Source organism: Amia ocellicauda, chromosome 13 (assembly GCF_036373705.1).
Source record: "Amia ocellicauda isolate fAmiCal2 chromosome 13, fAmiCal2.hap1, whole genome shotgun sequence".
Classification (NCBI taxonomy): domain Eukaryota; kingdom Metazoa; phylum Chordata; class Actinopteri; order Amiiformes; family Amiidae; genus Amia; species Amia ocellicauda.
In genome coordinates this window covers 32,796,626-32,813,950 of record NC_089862.1, presented here as the reverse complement: position 1 = coordinate 32,813,950, position 17,325 = coordinate 32,796,626, and the positions used below count along the sequence as shown (strand labels likewise).

The following is a 17,325-nucleotide window of genomic DNA, read 5'->3' as shown; positions in this document are numbered from 1 at the left end:
GTGAAACCAAAAGTGCGCCCTGTTATCTTGGCACTATTCATTCGCTCTTTTATTTCCATCCATTGTGAGAGAAAGCATTTGCTAATCTCATATTCAGGTGCTCTGGTTAACCTTCAGCTTGTTCTGCTGGGCCACCTGAATTAATAGTAAAAAATATGGCTTTGCTCAGAGCCAGCTGCAGAGCCGATTCCCAAATTGGCCCAAGAGAAAGGAGTCAGGTGGTGATTGTGTTTGTTAGGGACCACTAACTGTCAGCCCGGCGAACGCTGAACACCACAACTGAATCAAACCCAGGAGCGGAGGCAGAAGTCACTTAAATAGTTTAATCAATCAGGAAAACCATCATTACAAGGCCAGTGATTTAGTGAACGCACTAAACTGCAAGTACACGTTTAGAAAATATACCAAAAAAAGCCATGCGAAAGAGAGAAATTACTAAATATTTAAATGGCAACTAAAACAAATAACGCAATCTTTTTTTCTCCCCCAGAGTATTATAATGGCAAAAGATCAATAAAGGAAGAAGAGATACCCATCGTTTGACTGTAGAGAGGATGGAAAAGAATTGGCAAATGAGTCTGACTCGGGACGGTGCAGCGCCAAACAAAACCGGCAAAACAGAGACGGAGGACCGGGGACGAGGATTTAAAACACGCAACATGATTGAGTCTTATTAGAGGAAGATAATTTGTATTGTAACGCAGTCTCACAGGGAATAGTCAGCGAGATAGGTGAGATTCATTTGAAGCAGCAGTCAGTTTGCGGTGCGCCACGCTCGGCTGTTCAAAAGGCTTTTCCAGCCCCAAATTAACTGGCCCCAAATTAACTGGCAGCACCAGTTTTGTTCTGTTGCCGAATTTAATTCCCTCCAATTCGACTCCACCGCCCGTGCTGTCCAAACAGCCAGGCAACGATCGCCGAGTCCTTGTGTTTGTGTGTTCCCCGTGTTCGTTTCCCCCTATTTATTTATTACTCTGAATCACCAGGCCCCTCAGTCAACACGACCAGGCGTCCAGATTTGCATTCCCGGTGAATAAACCACAGCGCGGCTCCGAGATCAGCAGCGCCGATGCTCCGTTTGTATCATTCATCTGCTCTGCCGTGCATTAACCCTAATCATAGGGGACCGGCAGAGTGAGAGATGGTATTCAGAAATCATGTTTTATAAAACCCGAGGCCCTCTGGGGCGCCCACAGTGAACTGTGCGGATGGCTAATTTGGGTCTGATAATGATGCGCACTCATGCCTGCCAAGGACGGGGATGAGAGGCGCGCCAGTGAGACGGGCACAGCGGCCACGCTCTAACGGCGTTCGAGGGTGAAAGGTGCGTCTCCACCGCAGACCTCCCTTTTTAATTCCTCGCATGCATGCTGAATAAAACGTACCAATTAAGCCGCGGAGGACCGGCCTGTGCGTCTGCCCGGGCGCAGGAAAGGGGCGGACGGCGGAGCGTGAATATTCTGCATGAGTAATGTTGCACATGCCTGTTTCTGACACATCCAGCTTCCGCGGGGAAATATCGCACTCACGATGCGAGGGAACCATCTGTTCTCCGAGGCTGGTGTTACAGAAACAGTCTATTCCAGTTCGCCGTGAAGAACAGACACGAGCCGAATGGCTACACAGGCAGGCCTATTTAAATCCCCTCTGAAGAACTTTTGTCACGTTCGTATCGGTGCGTTTTGGCTCTTTGTGGCTCTCTGCTCGTTTATTTATTTATCGCTGGCACACTATTTATAAGGCTGTTAAAAGACAGAGCCTGGTTGCCGGGCAGAACCAGGCTGTGAGAGAGGTTAGACAGTGAGGACAGAAGGACTTTTAAAACAAGTAAAAGCAAGTTGACAACGATGCAGCTGCGTTATTCCTGAATTAAAGCAGACGTGAATAGACGCGTGTGTGTGGCTGAGCATTGTGTGAGGAACATCGAGTCTTTCCTTCAATCCTTGATTCAGGGCACTTGTCTCAGGACCACCGACACCAAAACAGCCAACTTTATCTGCCACATTATTAGAGCCGCTTCACATTTCAATCACAACAAGCTGCTGTCAACTTAAACCGCTACAACACTAAATAAAGCATGTTCAGAGTGCAGTTTGCCGAATTTTTAATGAATTAAAATAAGCATCCTTTAGTGTATCAGTAATCGGGTCACATAATAGTTAATGCTCAACACACAACTTGGATACAACATAGATGTGTATGAGATAATTGCAAACAGAGCTAATTATTTATTCACCTTGGTGGGTTTGACTCGCAATTAAACTCTCGAGCCGGTGAGAGTGTCTGTAGGTGCCTTTCTCCAAAACCTTGCAGGAGACTCCGTCGCCTCTTAATAGATTTAAACCCAGTTTGTCATCTGAATGAATACAAAGCCCTTCATACATAATTAAACCTTCTTTTCCCCACCGGTGTCATTATTCGCAGCAACACATGACCAAAAATAAGCCTGCAGATGAGGGTAGTACTGAGTGTGTACAGGCATCGCTCAACTAATGTGAAGAAAAGAAAAATATGACAGGTTTAAGGAACTGAAAATGCTGTTTTATAATAGTAAAGGAGTAGAGGACTGAGAATAAAATGTTTACTCTGAGAGGGGCTCGATTACTGTAGTGTATTTAACAGGAGTTGATGGATTACGTGTGTTTTATAGCTCGCACAGGTCAAGTTCAAAAGCAGAGCAAAGGCACAAAAATTATCCAAGTTTTTCCCTCAAGAGCTGTAATTGAATATGATTATAAAGGCAATAAATGGAGAAAACAGTCACTTCAGCTCACAGTGAGTTGGACTAGTATTTATCTTCTTTCGGTTAACAAACATTCTTAAATAAGCAGTCCTCTATGATTAGCAGGTAAATAAAGATACTTGCTTCTTATTTTTAGCTTCCCTGTTTCTGCGAGTCTGAAAGAAACACACAAAAACATGCAAGAGCAAATAAAGAAACATTAAAGTTGACAGACCGGGGTACTCGGGCCAGGTTACCATTACTGTAGGCGACAGATCTATTACCCGAATGATGCTATGAGGAAATCCCACTACTACAAATTGTTCTCATCGTCAGCGAAAGGACTGTTGAGATGCAGGGTTTATGCTTGTTCTTGGAATGGAGTTTCTTGTCCCTTTTTCAACGAACCACAGCCGACACCCTTCTGCTCTGGTCCATTCAGAGGAGCAAAGATCGAGTCAAAGTTCCCAGAGGAGTCGCTCTCAGCAGGAGTGACACCCTCTGCCAAGGGAAGGGAATCCAGGAAAAGACTGACATGGATCGCGGAGGAGTACAGGAGAAACTCCTAAGGGAATAATGAATGTGAAGTTTGGGGGTGGGGGTTATCCAACAGGCCACGGTCCCTTTCAATATCAATCCCTAGTCCGCTCATCTGTGTAAATTACTTCTCTGAACACGAATAAATCCAACAACATGTCTCTGCTCCATCCCTGGCCCTCACCGGAGACCTGGCGCTGAAACACACCAGCGTCTCTCTAATTGATTCACTGCTGTCTATGAGTCTCTCTTAAGCCATTGCTCTATTCCTCCTCTGGCAGAGAAGCTCTTGGAAATCTGCCGTCGGACGGGTATATGTTCCCGTCCGCTACCCACCCGATATCTGGCAGAGTCCCCCGCGGGCCGAGCTGGAAACAGCCGAGAGATCCTCTCACAGCTCAATATACTCGCCAGGGGAGAGACTTATTTGTACCGACCGAGGGTTTGTTGCCGTCTTTGAGGTTGTTGTTTCTTGTTTTTTTTTTTTTACTTTCTTTAATTAAATATGTGGGGGGAAAAAAGACCACATGGACACAAATGGAAATTGGGCTTCAAGGCATTCAAGACAGAAAACAGGAGACACTTCTTCACACACAGAGGCGTCACAATCTGAACAAACTCCCCAGCGATGTGGCTGAAGAGACAATTTGGGAACATTCAAAAACAGGCTGGATAGGATCCTTGATCACTTAGTTATTAATGGACACCAAACGAGCACGATGGGGCGAATGGGCTCCTCTCGATTGGACACTTTCTCATGTTCTTATGTTTCTTATCCAAGAGTTTCTTCCTGTGTTTGTCCTCTGTCTTGAGAAACGTATTCACTTATAATGTTTTCAAGGCACACAAACAAAAGCAATCCTGTTCAGTTCAAGATTGCATTTGAAGACCTTCTGCCTTCATTTGAATACAGTCTATAGATTCACAAGGTCATTGATTTGACCACAAAGAGAGGATAAACATGCAAACATACTTACATACATACATACCTACAAACATACTGTATTATAAACTCCAGCCGTTAAGTGTCTATTTCTAATGACACAATATACATGTCCATTGAGCTGCAAAGTGAAACATTTCAAAACAGACAGTTGGTCAACACAGCAGACCAGGTGGCTCTGTGTGTGACTTTCCACTACATTGAGCAGGACGTGTTCAGACTGACAACTCTAGTAATCATCCGTGATTTGGACTGTAAACCAGTTCACACATCTGTTTGTCTTCTGCCAAGTTAAATGTCGGTTTGAGAATCACTGGGAGAACCCGCTGGTTTGTCCACAGAAGGTGGGATTGACCAACGGAAATGAAGATGAAAACCAGATTATCTGCGAGTGTCAGTGCAGGGGTCTCCTGACTTGGGCTTTGAGAAATACATAAACAACAACAGGAGCCTAAAACAAGAGCAAAGCGCGACCCGCACAGTCATTAGCTCTCGCTGTATCCGTGGGTTTGATTTGGTATTCAAGGCAACAAACACGGAGACCGACGCTTAGTCAAAAGTAATTTTCTCTGTTTAATGAACAATTAGTGTCCTCTTGATCTTGTCACAGCACTCAAAAATAGATGCAGAAAATCAGCTAACTGGAATTTAATTACCCGGCCGTAAGTCCATTAAGACGTATTCAAAGCAAACGCAGACTGATTCGATGCGACTCCTGACTGACTTGTTCAAAATACAGACCAGTGCCAGTTGAGCTCTTTTAGGACACACTATTAAGGTACTATCTTATTCACAAAAAGCCTTCAAAAGCAAACGCAAAACATTAAAAATAAGTTTGAATCCAGACGCCCATAAAGCTACTTCCTGTGACTTCTGTCTGCCGATCCGACACCATGAACACCTACAGAACCAATCTGGGATCAATTAAATAAAACAATTAACCAGTCTGACACAGAATTGGGCGGCTCAGCGCTAAACCACAGAAGTCATACAGTATTGAACAGATTCAATTTCGGATGAGAAAAAAATGAATCCCAATCTCATAAGATGTAAAGCACAGGACATACCCTGAACCGCTGCCTCGACCGCTGCCTCCGAATCTGGCTCATGCGGCTTCATCTTCGGCCCGTCTTTGACCTGGAACCACAAAAACAAAGCACCATCACGCCTCTGTGTGTTTAACAGCCCTTTGCGTTTCCTTTCCAAGATGCGCTGCTTCTCCAAACAGACACAGGGTGAGACATAGGAATAGCTGCCGTGTGATGAAGAACGTGTCGACACACACAGCTGGTTGCGTGTAATACTCGTGTTTTGAGGTAGTAAAAATGTTCCGTCCCCCCTTTTTAGGGATAAAGGGAGACATAACGTATTGGAACAAGTGGGGCAGCAATATGGATCTCCCTAATATAGACAGTTGCAGACAAAAGCTTAATAATATTAATGATGATAATATTAATAATAGTCATTCTTTACAATAATGGACACCAAATTTTAATTAACTGATGTAGGAATCCCTCAGGAGTATCACAAAAATACCTCAGATGCACTTCATTAGAGTTTTGCTGTTAACTGGGTCAGGAACAGGGTCACAGACTAGGTCTGGGGGTCAGGGCATTATTAAACCTGCGAGTTCGTATGAGAATCCTGTGGGAGTTGTTCATTCATTCATTATAAACTGGTGTTCATTATAGTTGTGTGTTAACATAATAAGCACACACTACATTGTTGTACATTGTTGTTCCTTTGCGGTAAACAGGGCTATTTAAAACACAGGGAAAGTGTCTTCTGCTCAGTTGCATTGTATTAATCTGCTGCTGCATTCCATCCAGTGTTTGGTAAGGAGTTCTACATTCCGGCCGGTAGGTGGCAGTATAAGTTATTCTGTATTCATTCCTAGATATGGTGCTCTCCAGGTTCAGACATACGATACAGTAAAGTACAGTGCTGCCATACTGAATTAGTTCTTGACATTAAAGTAAGTTAAATGCTATCCAATCTCTCTCGTTTACTTTAAACCATTGGCCATTACACGTTGTGGAAATGGCCAGCTGTTTGACAGGCAGCAGGGAAAAGCTGGATGTTGGATTCAAACTCTTTCAAACACATATGGAACGATTTCTTTCTGTACTGGAGGAAGAGAAATGGTTGAAGCCAATACTCCCTGATCAGCAGCTCCGTTGGGAACGGAGGCCCCACTGAAGCTCCTCTGTCATTGTAGAGACTGCAGTCTGATATCTTTACTTGGGATTTCAAATCATAACCTCTTCAGTGAGATTAAAACTGTATGAAGCACATTAGTTTCATCTCAATAACGCATCACAGGCATGAAAAGGCAGTAAACCCAGACTTTGGACAATCCCGACTCTTATACAGTGCATCCGGAAAGTATTCACAGCGCTTCACTTTGTTCACATTTTGTTATGTTACAGCCTTATTCCAAAATGGATTAAATTCATTATTTTCCTCACAATTCTACAAACAGTACCCCATAATGACAACATCAAAGAAGTTTGTTTGAAATCTTTGCAAATGTATTAAAAATAAAAAACAAAAAAAGCACATGTACATAAGTATTCACAGCCTTTGCTCAATACTTTGTTGAAGCACCTTTGGCACCAATTACAGCCTCAAGTCTTTTTGAGTGTGATGCTACAAGCTTGGCACACCTATTTTTGGGCAGTTTCTCCGATTCTTCTTTGAAGGACCTCTCAAGCTCCATCAGGTTGGATGGGAAGCGTTGGTACACAGCCATTTTCAGACCATCCAGAGATGTTCAATCGGGTTCAAGTCTGGGCTCTGGCTGGGCCACTCAAGGACAGTCACAGAGTTGTCCTGTAGCCACTCCTTTGTTATCTTGGCTGTGTGCTTAAGGTCGTTGTCCTGTTGGAAGATGAACCTTCGCCCCAGTCTGAGGTCCAGAGCACTCTGGAACAGGTTTTCATCAAGGATGTCTCTGTACATTGCTGCATTCATCTTTCCCTCGATCCTGACTAGTCTCCCAGTTCCTGCCGCTGAAAAACATCCCCACAGCATGATGCTGCCACCACCATGCTTCACTGTAGGGATGATATTGGCCAGGTGATGAGCGGTGCCTGGTTTCCTCCAGACATGACGCTTGCCATTCAAGCCAAAGAGTTCAATCTTTGTTTCATCAGACCTGAGAGTCCTTCAGGTGCCTTTTGGCAAACTCCAGACGGGCTGTCATGTGCCTTTTACTGAGGAGTGGCTTCCGTCTGGCCACTCTACCATACAGGCCTGATTGGTGGAGTGCTGCAGAGATGGTTGTTGTTCTGGAAGGTTGTCCTCTCTCCACAGAGACACGCTGGAGCTCTGTCAGAGTGACCATCGGGTTCTTGGTCACCTACCTGACTAAGGCCCTTTTCCCCCGATCGCTCAGTTTGGCCGGGCGGCCAGCTCTAGGAAGAGTCCTGGTGGTTCCAAACTTCTTCCATTTACGGATGATGGAGGCCACTGTGCTCATTGGGACCTTCAATGCTGCATAATTTTTTCTGTACCCTTCCCCAGATCTGTGCCTCCATACAATCCTGTCTCGGAGGTCTATAGACAATTCCTTGGACTTCATGGCTTGATTTGTGCTCTGACATGCACTGTTAACTGTGGGACCTTATATAGACAGGTGTGTGCCTTTCCAAATCATGTCCAATCAACTGAATTTACCACAGGTGGACTCCAATCAAGCTGTAGAAACATCTCAAGGATGATCAGTGGAAACAGGATGCACCTGAGCTCAATTTTGAGTGTCATGACAAAGGCTGTGAATACTTATGTACATGTGCTTTTTTTGTTCTTTATTTTTAATACATTTGCAAAGATTTCAAACAATCTTCTTTCACGTTGTCATTATGGGGTATTGTTTGTAGAATTCTGAGGAAAATAATTAATTTAATCCATTTTGGAATAAGGCTGTAACATAACAAAATGTGGAAAAACTGAAGCGCTGTGAATACTTTCCGGATGCACTGTATTTCTCAGGCAGTGTAAAGTGACAAACACAGAGCCAATGCTTTTAAAAGTCCTAGAGAAACAGAGAGTGAAAACAAACAAACAGAAAAACAAAGCCAGGGGGTCAGTTCTCTCAAAGCATCGCATCTGCAGGTCCCAGCAGCCTGGCACGGACCCCAGCTTAAACGCAAGTGAGACACGAATATAGAAAGCCACTCTTTGAAACTCCTTTTCCCCGCCGGCGAGCTCCGCTGCTCGGGTATACAATAGCGCACCAGTGTATTCGCCCACCGAGAGCCCGGCGCAGTAAATGAAAACCGAACATAAACTCAGAAGCATTAATTAATTGACAAGCAGATATTTTCTAGTTTATAATTATCATCAAACAGACTTCATTTTGCTCCTACCCAGAGCCGTTACTAGAGGGATTTATCTTTTAAATACAGGCCTAATCAAAATAAATGGCAAAACGTCTCTGGGATTTAAAAGCTACAAACTTATATATGCGAGGCTGCGGCAATTTAAATATCTCCAGTGAACTGTGGTCACTGTGTGGGGAAGCGGCAGGAGGAGGAGGAGGTCTTAAATGCTTTTTTCCAATTAGCATATACATACATATGGACAGTTTAAGAGCATTAAATGTACTTTAGCACTACTTGATAAGCTGACAGGGAAAAAAGGGAAGTACAGCAACCAATACAGAAAAGTTTGACACCACGATGTGTTTCCACCGGTTTGGGTTGGTCGTCACCACACCTGTGTCGGGGAACCCTGGCGATTGGTCTGCAGGTCGAAGCCCATTGAGCAAAGCATCGCAACTGTACAACATCAGGGCTGCTCAAAAAGTAAATCGGGGGAAGTGGACTTGCTGCAAATATTTAGGGGACTTAATGTGAAAGATACTTGTCCATGCAATTCAAAAGCAACGTAATTATAAAAATCACTGATCAAAACAAAAACAAATCGCCTAGAAATGATTTCATTAAAATGTGACGCTGTATGCAGCACACGAATATGAACACGATTAAGACAAAAGCATGTGGATTGTACACAGCTGTAGATCTGCAATCCAGTTTCATAGACTATCCCCAATCAACACTTTCTAAAGACTGAGAACTTATTATGAATCGATCAGTTTAAGAAGCCACTGAAATGAATGAATTCCTGAAGACTGGAGGATGCTGGGAATCACAGGAAACGTCCGCACACATACAATCAAAGGTAAACAAGCACCGTCAGCAATGGGATATAACACCAAAGACCAGGACTGATGATCGCACCAGTAGTGTGTTTAAACCAGGTTATCAAGCCCCATAATCCTCTCTCAGCTCTGATCGTTTCCACAGGTGTGCTCAGCAAACTCAAGTGACTGATGACTACGATACCCCACCCCCCTTTTCAGTGGCATCCTCGATTCGAACGGTGACGCGGGATTATTGATTATTAGTGCTCTGCTCGAGAATTTGCATTGGGAGACGGACACACACTCAGACTGGGGAAAACGTCATCTATTCTCAGTACAACGGTCAAGTACTGTAAATCCAAACTCAGATCGCCTAGAAGAGGTTCTCTAACCGAAGAAGCCGATATACTGCGTGAGTCTGTGAAACAAGGGCAGTGATGTTCAGACTGTACAATGCACTAGTTAGAGCTCATCTGGATACTGTGGACAGTTCTGGGCTCCACACTTCAAGAAAGATATCGCTGCTCTAGAGGCAGTTCAGAGGAGAGCAACCAGACTTATCCCAGGTCTGAAGGGAATGTCCTACTGAGAGACTGAGGAACTGAACCTTTTCACCCTGGAACAGAGGAGACTACGTGGGGACTTGATCCAAGTCTTCAAAATCATGAAAGGCATCGACCACATCAAACCAGAGTAGCTTTTCCAGATCAGCAGGGACACACGCACCCGGGGACACACATGGAAATTGGGCTACAAGGCATTCAAGACAAAAAACAGGAGACACTTCTTCACACAGAGAGGCGTCACAATCTGAACAAACTCCCCAGCGATGTGGCTGTAGAGACAATTTGGGAACATTCAAAAACAGACTGGATAGGATCCTTGATCACTTAGTTATTAATGGACACCAAACTAGCACGATGGGGCGAATGGGCTCCTCTCCATTGGACACTTTCTTATCAAGACATAACTGATGTTCTTAAAACAGCTAAACGCTGTCTCAGTACTTTTAACCACGTTGTCGAGTCAGCACATCTGCCTGTGCATGAAGCCACATTTAAACATGCCTCTGTTTCTTTTCATCTCATATAAGAATCTGATTTCAAGCTTTAAAATATTGCACACTCTTGAATTTGCATGTCTTTGGCAGGAGGGCTAACCGCTGGTTGTCTACCCCAGCTTTCAACACCCCGGGTTGCGTCAAGAGCTTTCCCATGTAGTGTGACATCGTCCCGACACGGCCGCTTCCTTACGCAGCTAAAATGTCTCCAGACGATGTCAGAAATGTTTGTGTTCGCAAACAGAGAGCGAAAGGCTTCATATATATTTAATTTCACCATTGCACCTTGTACTGCGCGAGTGGAAAAAATAAAAATAAAACACAAGAGGTCTAAAGATAGAGATCTCCGCCGCTGTATTCTGCATCTCCTCCTGTCATTTGTAGCGTAATTGGGATGTTTTCTGTACAATTCAAGAAGAAAAGGCAGCACAGAAGAAAGCAGACATTATTTATTTACACAGAAACCTGTAAACACAACTCATATCAAGAAAGGAAAGCTGTCACCACACCAGGCGCTTCAGGATCCCACAATGTGTGTACAAGAAACACAAAAACCAGCGCTGTCTTACACGCAACACATTTACAAGAAAGGGTCCCTTCCATTTCAACTTCAAACAAACTGTCACAACGCGGTGATGAAAAGGCTCTGTCTTGGCACAGCGCACGTGCCTGGACGACAGACAGGTGCGCTGCAATCACAGGCCGAGCGCGGGGATGCCATCGAGAGGAGGAAGCGCAGAGGAAATGCGAGCCAGAACATGAGCAAGATGAAAGTGAAGGAACACAGCGAATCACAGCACTGCTGCAACGCGGCTTCACGTCCCGCTTTTAAATCGCGCGTCACCAAAGACACGGCCGTACCTTCTGAGATCATCACACACACTCTACTACACAAATGTACCGTCTATCAATGTATTACTGGAAACACAGTTCCATGTCTGAGAATCGAGAGAGAGAGATTCGACATTATTGAGCCCAATTGCAAACACTGATGACTCGAGTCTTCTTCAATACTGACACAGACTGTGACATCAGAGTGACACGACGGAGAGGCTCTGGCCAGACGGACTCTGACGAGGACTCGGACTTCAGACAACTAGGAAAATACTTTGATAACAAACTGCAGGATGTTAATCAGTGACGTCACACGAAATGCTGCTTGTTGCGTTCCGCGTGTGTGTGTGTGTGAAAGAGAGTGATTGTGTGTGAGAGAGTGAGTGTGAGAAAGTGTGTGTGCCTGCGTGTGTTTGTGTGTATGAGAGTGTTTGTGTGTGTGTGTGTGTGTGTGTGTGTTTGTGTGTATGAGAGAGTGCATGTGTGTGTGTGTGTCGGTGTGTGTGTGCGTGTGCATGTGTGTGTGAGAGAGAGAGTGCATGTGTGTGTGAGAGAGAGAGTGCATGTGTGTGTGTGTGTCGGTGTGTGTGAGAGAGAGAGTGCATGTGTTTGTCTGTGTGAGAGAGTGTGTGTGTTTGAGTGTGTGAAAGAGAGTGTGAGTTGTGTGTGTGTGTGTGTGTGTGTGTGTGTGTGTGCGCGTGTGTGCGTGTGTTTGTATGTGTGTGAGAGAGAGAGAGTGCATGTGTTTGAGTGTGTGAGAGAGAGTGTGAGTTGTGTGTGTGTGCGAGTGTGGTTCTGGGGAACCATCTCCTATAATAAAGGGCCAGAAAGCAGGATCCTGCCTCTAACGACTCCAGCACTCATGAGCACAGATCTGGAATCTGCTCTTAATACAATCGCAATTAACACACAACAGCGTGTCGCACACAAATAAAAGGAGCCAGCAACACAATCTCGCTGCTGTAAAACCTTCCCACTCGTCCCTGGATCCCACACTGATCTCTGAGCGGAAGCCTCATCGCCGCGCTGGTCTCTCAGGGGCGGGCGCTTAATGCCGAATCCCACGGTCGGTACAGACGTGTGCGTGTGTCATGGACATCGCGTGCTTCGGCTCAGCCGGGGCAGTGAAAGCGAGTCGATACGCGCCATGCATTATTGAGGAGACGCGTGTGGAGTGTGTTTCTCTGCTGAATAATTAAAAGGCTGCAACTTATTATTATTATTATTATTATTTTAATGTGTGTGTTTTCAGAGGACAAGTGAAAGGCTTTTGCAGGCGGATCATTTAACTTTCGTTTTTAAAAAGCGTTTGTCTTCAAGAGAGGACTTTCTTTCAAACCATATTATTTTGCACATGGATGTAGCTAATGTGGTGAGTTAAGCTTTACATATGTATCAATGATGCCTAAATATCCCACCTGACTGAACTGAGTGAGAAGGCGGGATTTTGTGGATGGTTGACACACTGTCACTTCAACGTAATCGACTGGACTCCTAATCACTTAGTTATTAATGGACACCAAACGAACACGATGGGGCGAATGGCCTCCTCTCATTTGGACACTTTATGTTCTTACACACACTGTGACATTAGCGGGGATAAACACACTCTGCTTTACTAGCCCAGAGGCGTTAAACAACTTGTTTCACATCATCAGACGTTCTCTCACTAAATCAGATGATCATGTTGTTCATCTGTTTCTTGTGTGTGTTGGTCCTGCACCGGTGATGCTATACAAGTTTGCAGTGCTGAACAATGGAGATCCAGCCCACAGTGAGACAAACACAACTGGGATTTGAACCTGAGGCAACACAACTTACCAAGATTGTGTTTCACTGAAGTGTTTTTCTCCATAAACTCTGATTTTAATGGTATTGTTCATTCAAAGAAACGTAACACAACGAAATAAACACCAGTACGATACAGGAGGGGAGGAAAGCTGCTATATTTATAATTTTAGCTGTTCAATAATGAATGAGTTTTCGTTGTTCTTAAGAGCCACATTATTTATTTCAGAGGATCACAGAAGAGATCTTTGCCGCACTTTTCCAGCGCACAGGCGTCTCTCCGACTCAGGACTCAACGAAGCTGAAAATCAACCTGACACAGAACTGTGATTCAAATTATCGAGTCACTACAACCTCTGCCTTCGAAGGGAAAAGGTTTGGGTTACAGCCATCTGTGGGGGTGGCGTTTCTGTCCTCTCCTCTGGGCTGACCTCCGTTTCATTGTGAACTGTTTCCCTCTGCAGTAGATTTCCTAGTGGAAGTATGACTTAATTGGGGTTTATTTTGAATCTGATGTCGTTGTTGTTTGTTTGTCTGTGCAGTGTGGTCCCCCATTAGAGAGATACAGGCCTGTCTCTCCACAGAACAGACAAATAAATACGCGTTTATCAAACAAACCATCCAAAGCAGAGTAATTGGGGCCAGTGAGTTACACAATGAGGCAGTGAGGGTTGTGTAGGAGGCTGTGTTGTTGTTCAATAGTGCGATTGCTGAACTGGGCAAGGTCAGACGCAGGAGGAGCGGGTGATAATGTGTGTGTCAGGGTCACGTGAGCCCGGTGAGCTATGTGCGAGTGTGTGCTGTGAGAGCGGCGCGGCCGGGAGGACAGTGTGTATTGTGTTGGGCGCGCCGCGGGGGGGAGCGGGTCATTACGGTTGCTGGCAACACAATTAAAAGCGGCCCACACAGTTCTTTAGACGCTCGGCTGAAAGGTCAGCACCGCCGTCGGCTTTTCGCGGCTTCTTCGGCTTCTTCAGCTCCTTCACTCCGGGAGCAGAGAGAAATAAAACACACAAAAAACACATACACCGCCAATGACTCCAACGTCAAGTGAATCACCAAGCGGGACCTTCAGGAGCAGTTTAAACGTCCGTGCAAAACACAGACACACACACCCGACACCCTCTCTCTCACTCACACACGCGCACACACACAATTACACACCTGACACACTCTCACACACACACACACCTGACACACTCTCTCACTCACACAACGGACACTCACTCACACACAAACACACACACACACACACCTGACACAATCTCACACACACGAACAAACACTCAAGCACAAAATTACAGTCACACACAATTACACAATCGCACACATGCACACACACAGCTGACACTCTCACACACACACACACACCGGACACAATCTCACACAAACAATTACACACGCACAAAATTAAAAACCTGACACTCACACACACACACACACACACAATTACACAATCACATGCAATTACACACATGCTGGGAATAGGAACACAGTTACTAATTTTTGTATTCTTTATCAAGACTAATTTAATTAATATCGAATCAATTATTCATACACTATCAGAGGCAATTGCTCCCCCACTCAGACCCACCTGACCATTGCAAACAACAACCCCGACAAGTTATTAATGGACCCCAGGCGAGCATGACGGGGCGAACGGCCTCCTCTCGACTGGACTCTCTCACGTTTCTTACGTTTGAAACCCAGAAGCAAGAGAATTTAAAAACAGTTTTTCTCATGCAGCTGCCGAGCGCCGGTCCGATTTACTTCGTTCTCCATCTGTCCTTGTGTCTGGACAGGAGACCACACGCGTGAGTCGCAATCAAGATGGACGACGACACCGGGGCCTGTGGGGGGCCTGTGGGGGACCGAGAGGGACCGAGAGGAGACATTTGGGAGCTTTTGCTGGTTGTGCAGGGAATGGGAGACCCCTCTCACTATGGGTTGGTGAGATTCCTGAACCATTTTATTTGAATATCTTCTTCCTGAACGTTCAATTTCTATGTGCGTTTATTAGTCAACACACAGAGAGAGCGTCTAGTGGGGCCCCTTCCCGTGCACTCAATGCTGATTAGAAACCTGCAGGACGGGCCGCCCATTCACAACAACACCACAAGATGAATCAGACTCTAGGTAAGTGAGCAGATCTTTCGCTGGCACGGCGCCCGTGTTTTCTCTGCGAGGAAACAGGAGAGATAAAAATAAACGCTTTCATTATTGCGTTGCGGAGATGACACATGCACCGAGAACTGATAAATGACTGGAGAGCATCGAGAAGAAAACAAACAAACACAGAAACACACACACAAACAAACAAAGCCCTCTGTGAGCTGGGATACGCAGGCCCGTGCACATTGATTAAAAGTGCCTAATTGCCGCTCTGGTGGTGTGATTTGTTGGGCCTGTCATATCGCACCAGCAGAAACAGCGTCTGCTAAGAAATAAACATAAAGTCCTGCTGCACAACTGCTAGACTTCGCACTTTATGGATCGTCTGATTTCACTGATGGCTTTTAATAGGCCATGCAGGCGCTTCGTTCAGAGCAGCCAGACAGGAGGTGCTCGGAGCGACTACAGGAGACATTCTCGCGGTTTTAAAGGCGTTGGGGTTTGGGGTTTTTCACACAATCTTGGCTTGGTAGGACCAACACAACGGATCAGAGGACAAAGTCTCTCCAGGACCGGAGGAAGCTGATCTGGCAGAAGGTACCAGACCCAGAGGAGATGATCTCAGAGACCACAACTGTTCTGAGCTCTGCATATGAGTTTGCAGACATGGGAAATCGAGTATTGTGTTTCTCTTTGTGTGTGTGTTTAATGAAGCTGCACAATGACATGTCTGTCGACGGGTATGAAAGCCGCCCCAGGCTCACCTCCAGCCCGTCCCCCGTCCTCAGTCTGTCCCACAGCAGCGTCTCCTGGAAGCCGGAGAAGCCCACCTGGCCGAAGCCCCCCAGCAGGTCCTGAGAGGGAGAGTCTTGGTGTCAGAGGATTCAAAACAGCACATCTAGAATACATTCACACGATTGGTTCAGAAATCTTTATTGCTGCGGCTCTGTGTTATTATATAACATCATCACCGGTCTGATTAAATTCATTTCAACACCAAACCAAACACACAACACACACAGTCACCGACAAACAATGGTGTCGGAGCAAACAGTTTCCGAGAAATAACTGTGTAGAAATAGAAGAGGGAAACAAATTCACATCCCAAACTCTGAAGCCGCCTGGAGCTGCATTGAGCACCGACACACTTTCTGAGCAGCAAAGCACAAAGAGTGTCACAGTGTGTGTTTGTGTGTAGGTGTGTGTCAGTCTGTGTGTAGGTGTGTGTGTGTGTGTGCAAGTGTGTCAGTCAGTGCGAAACAAAGTCACACCCCAATCAGCTCAACATCAGGATCGATTCACATAAAAACAGACCCCGACAACCCGAGTGCAAGAAGAGGGGGAACAAAAATGACCGGCAACGAGTGACGCATTGGTATTAAAACTCTAAACACTGCTGCGGCTGCGTATTTACCAAGACATGCATCGCCCGTGTTTTTAATCAGGTTATAATTAACTGCTCGAGAGGTTGTGCCTGAATTCGTGACGCTTAATTAACTCTCAAAACCCGAGGCTGTGAGATAAGCTCTTACAGATCTGCGTTGCTTATCTCCGCCGGGTTGGAACGAGAGACACGAGATCCCGTCGCAGATGCGGGTGCGGGGGAGCGTGGGATACCACCCCGCGTGGCTCGGGATCACCGACCGCAAACTTCAATTACTTCTCCTAATCGAAGCGCGTTACTCTATAATCTTCAGGATTGACTCATTTTGGGACTGGAGAACGCCCTTCTCTGTTTTTCCCCATTTTCGACGACGTAGTCAGGGGGGGCGTTACACGTGACACCCTTAGCACATCCGCACACACTGCACTGCATTCATTTTATTACCGTCTTTAATTAAGGCCGGGAGTCTTCCAGTGGTGGAGATAAGAGACGCACCAAATTGGCTCCAGCGCTTTCAATTTAATTTGCAACCCGGTTGCAAATGTGATCGTTTCCACACACACAGAGCAAGTTTTACTATGTTCACCGCGGTATAAGGTACCATCAATCGTTTTCCTTTCCTATTTATTCACCTTTACCGTGAGGGATGGTTCTCTGCGGTTCATAATTAAGCAGTTTCAATTCTGTGATGCTCTAATAGAAGCAGGTTTAACGAGACATGCCTGCGTTTATGGAGGGGGTTCATATCTTCCTTGTTGTGCTTTTACACAAATACCCCAGTGACATATTCCAGCTCCAG

At 45.4% G+C, this 17,325-nt stretch overlaps 1 protein-coding gene across 2 annotated transcripts in view; it reads right to left on the bottom strand.

The window, feature by feature from the left end:
* The window catches only part of LOC136766825 (glucosidase 2 subunit beta), a 143,535-nt gene that overhangs the window by 76,193 nt on the left and 50,017 nt on the right, over positions 1–17,325 (bottom strand). For both annotated transcript variants that reach the window (XM_066720647.1, XM_066720648.1), the window contains exons 9-10: positions 15,907–15,996; positions 5,270–5,339 (exon numbers count right to left, since the gene is read on the bottom strand). In XM_066720647.1, the coding sequence (XP_066576744.1) occupies positions 5,270–5,339; positions 15,907–15,996 (160 nt within the window). The remainder of the gene's footprint in view (positions 1–5,269; positions 5,340–15,906; positions 15,997–17,325) is intronic.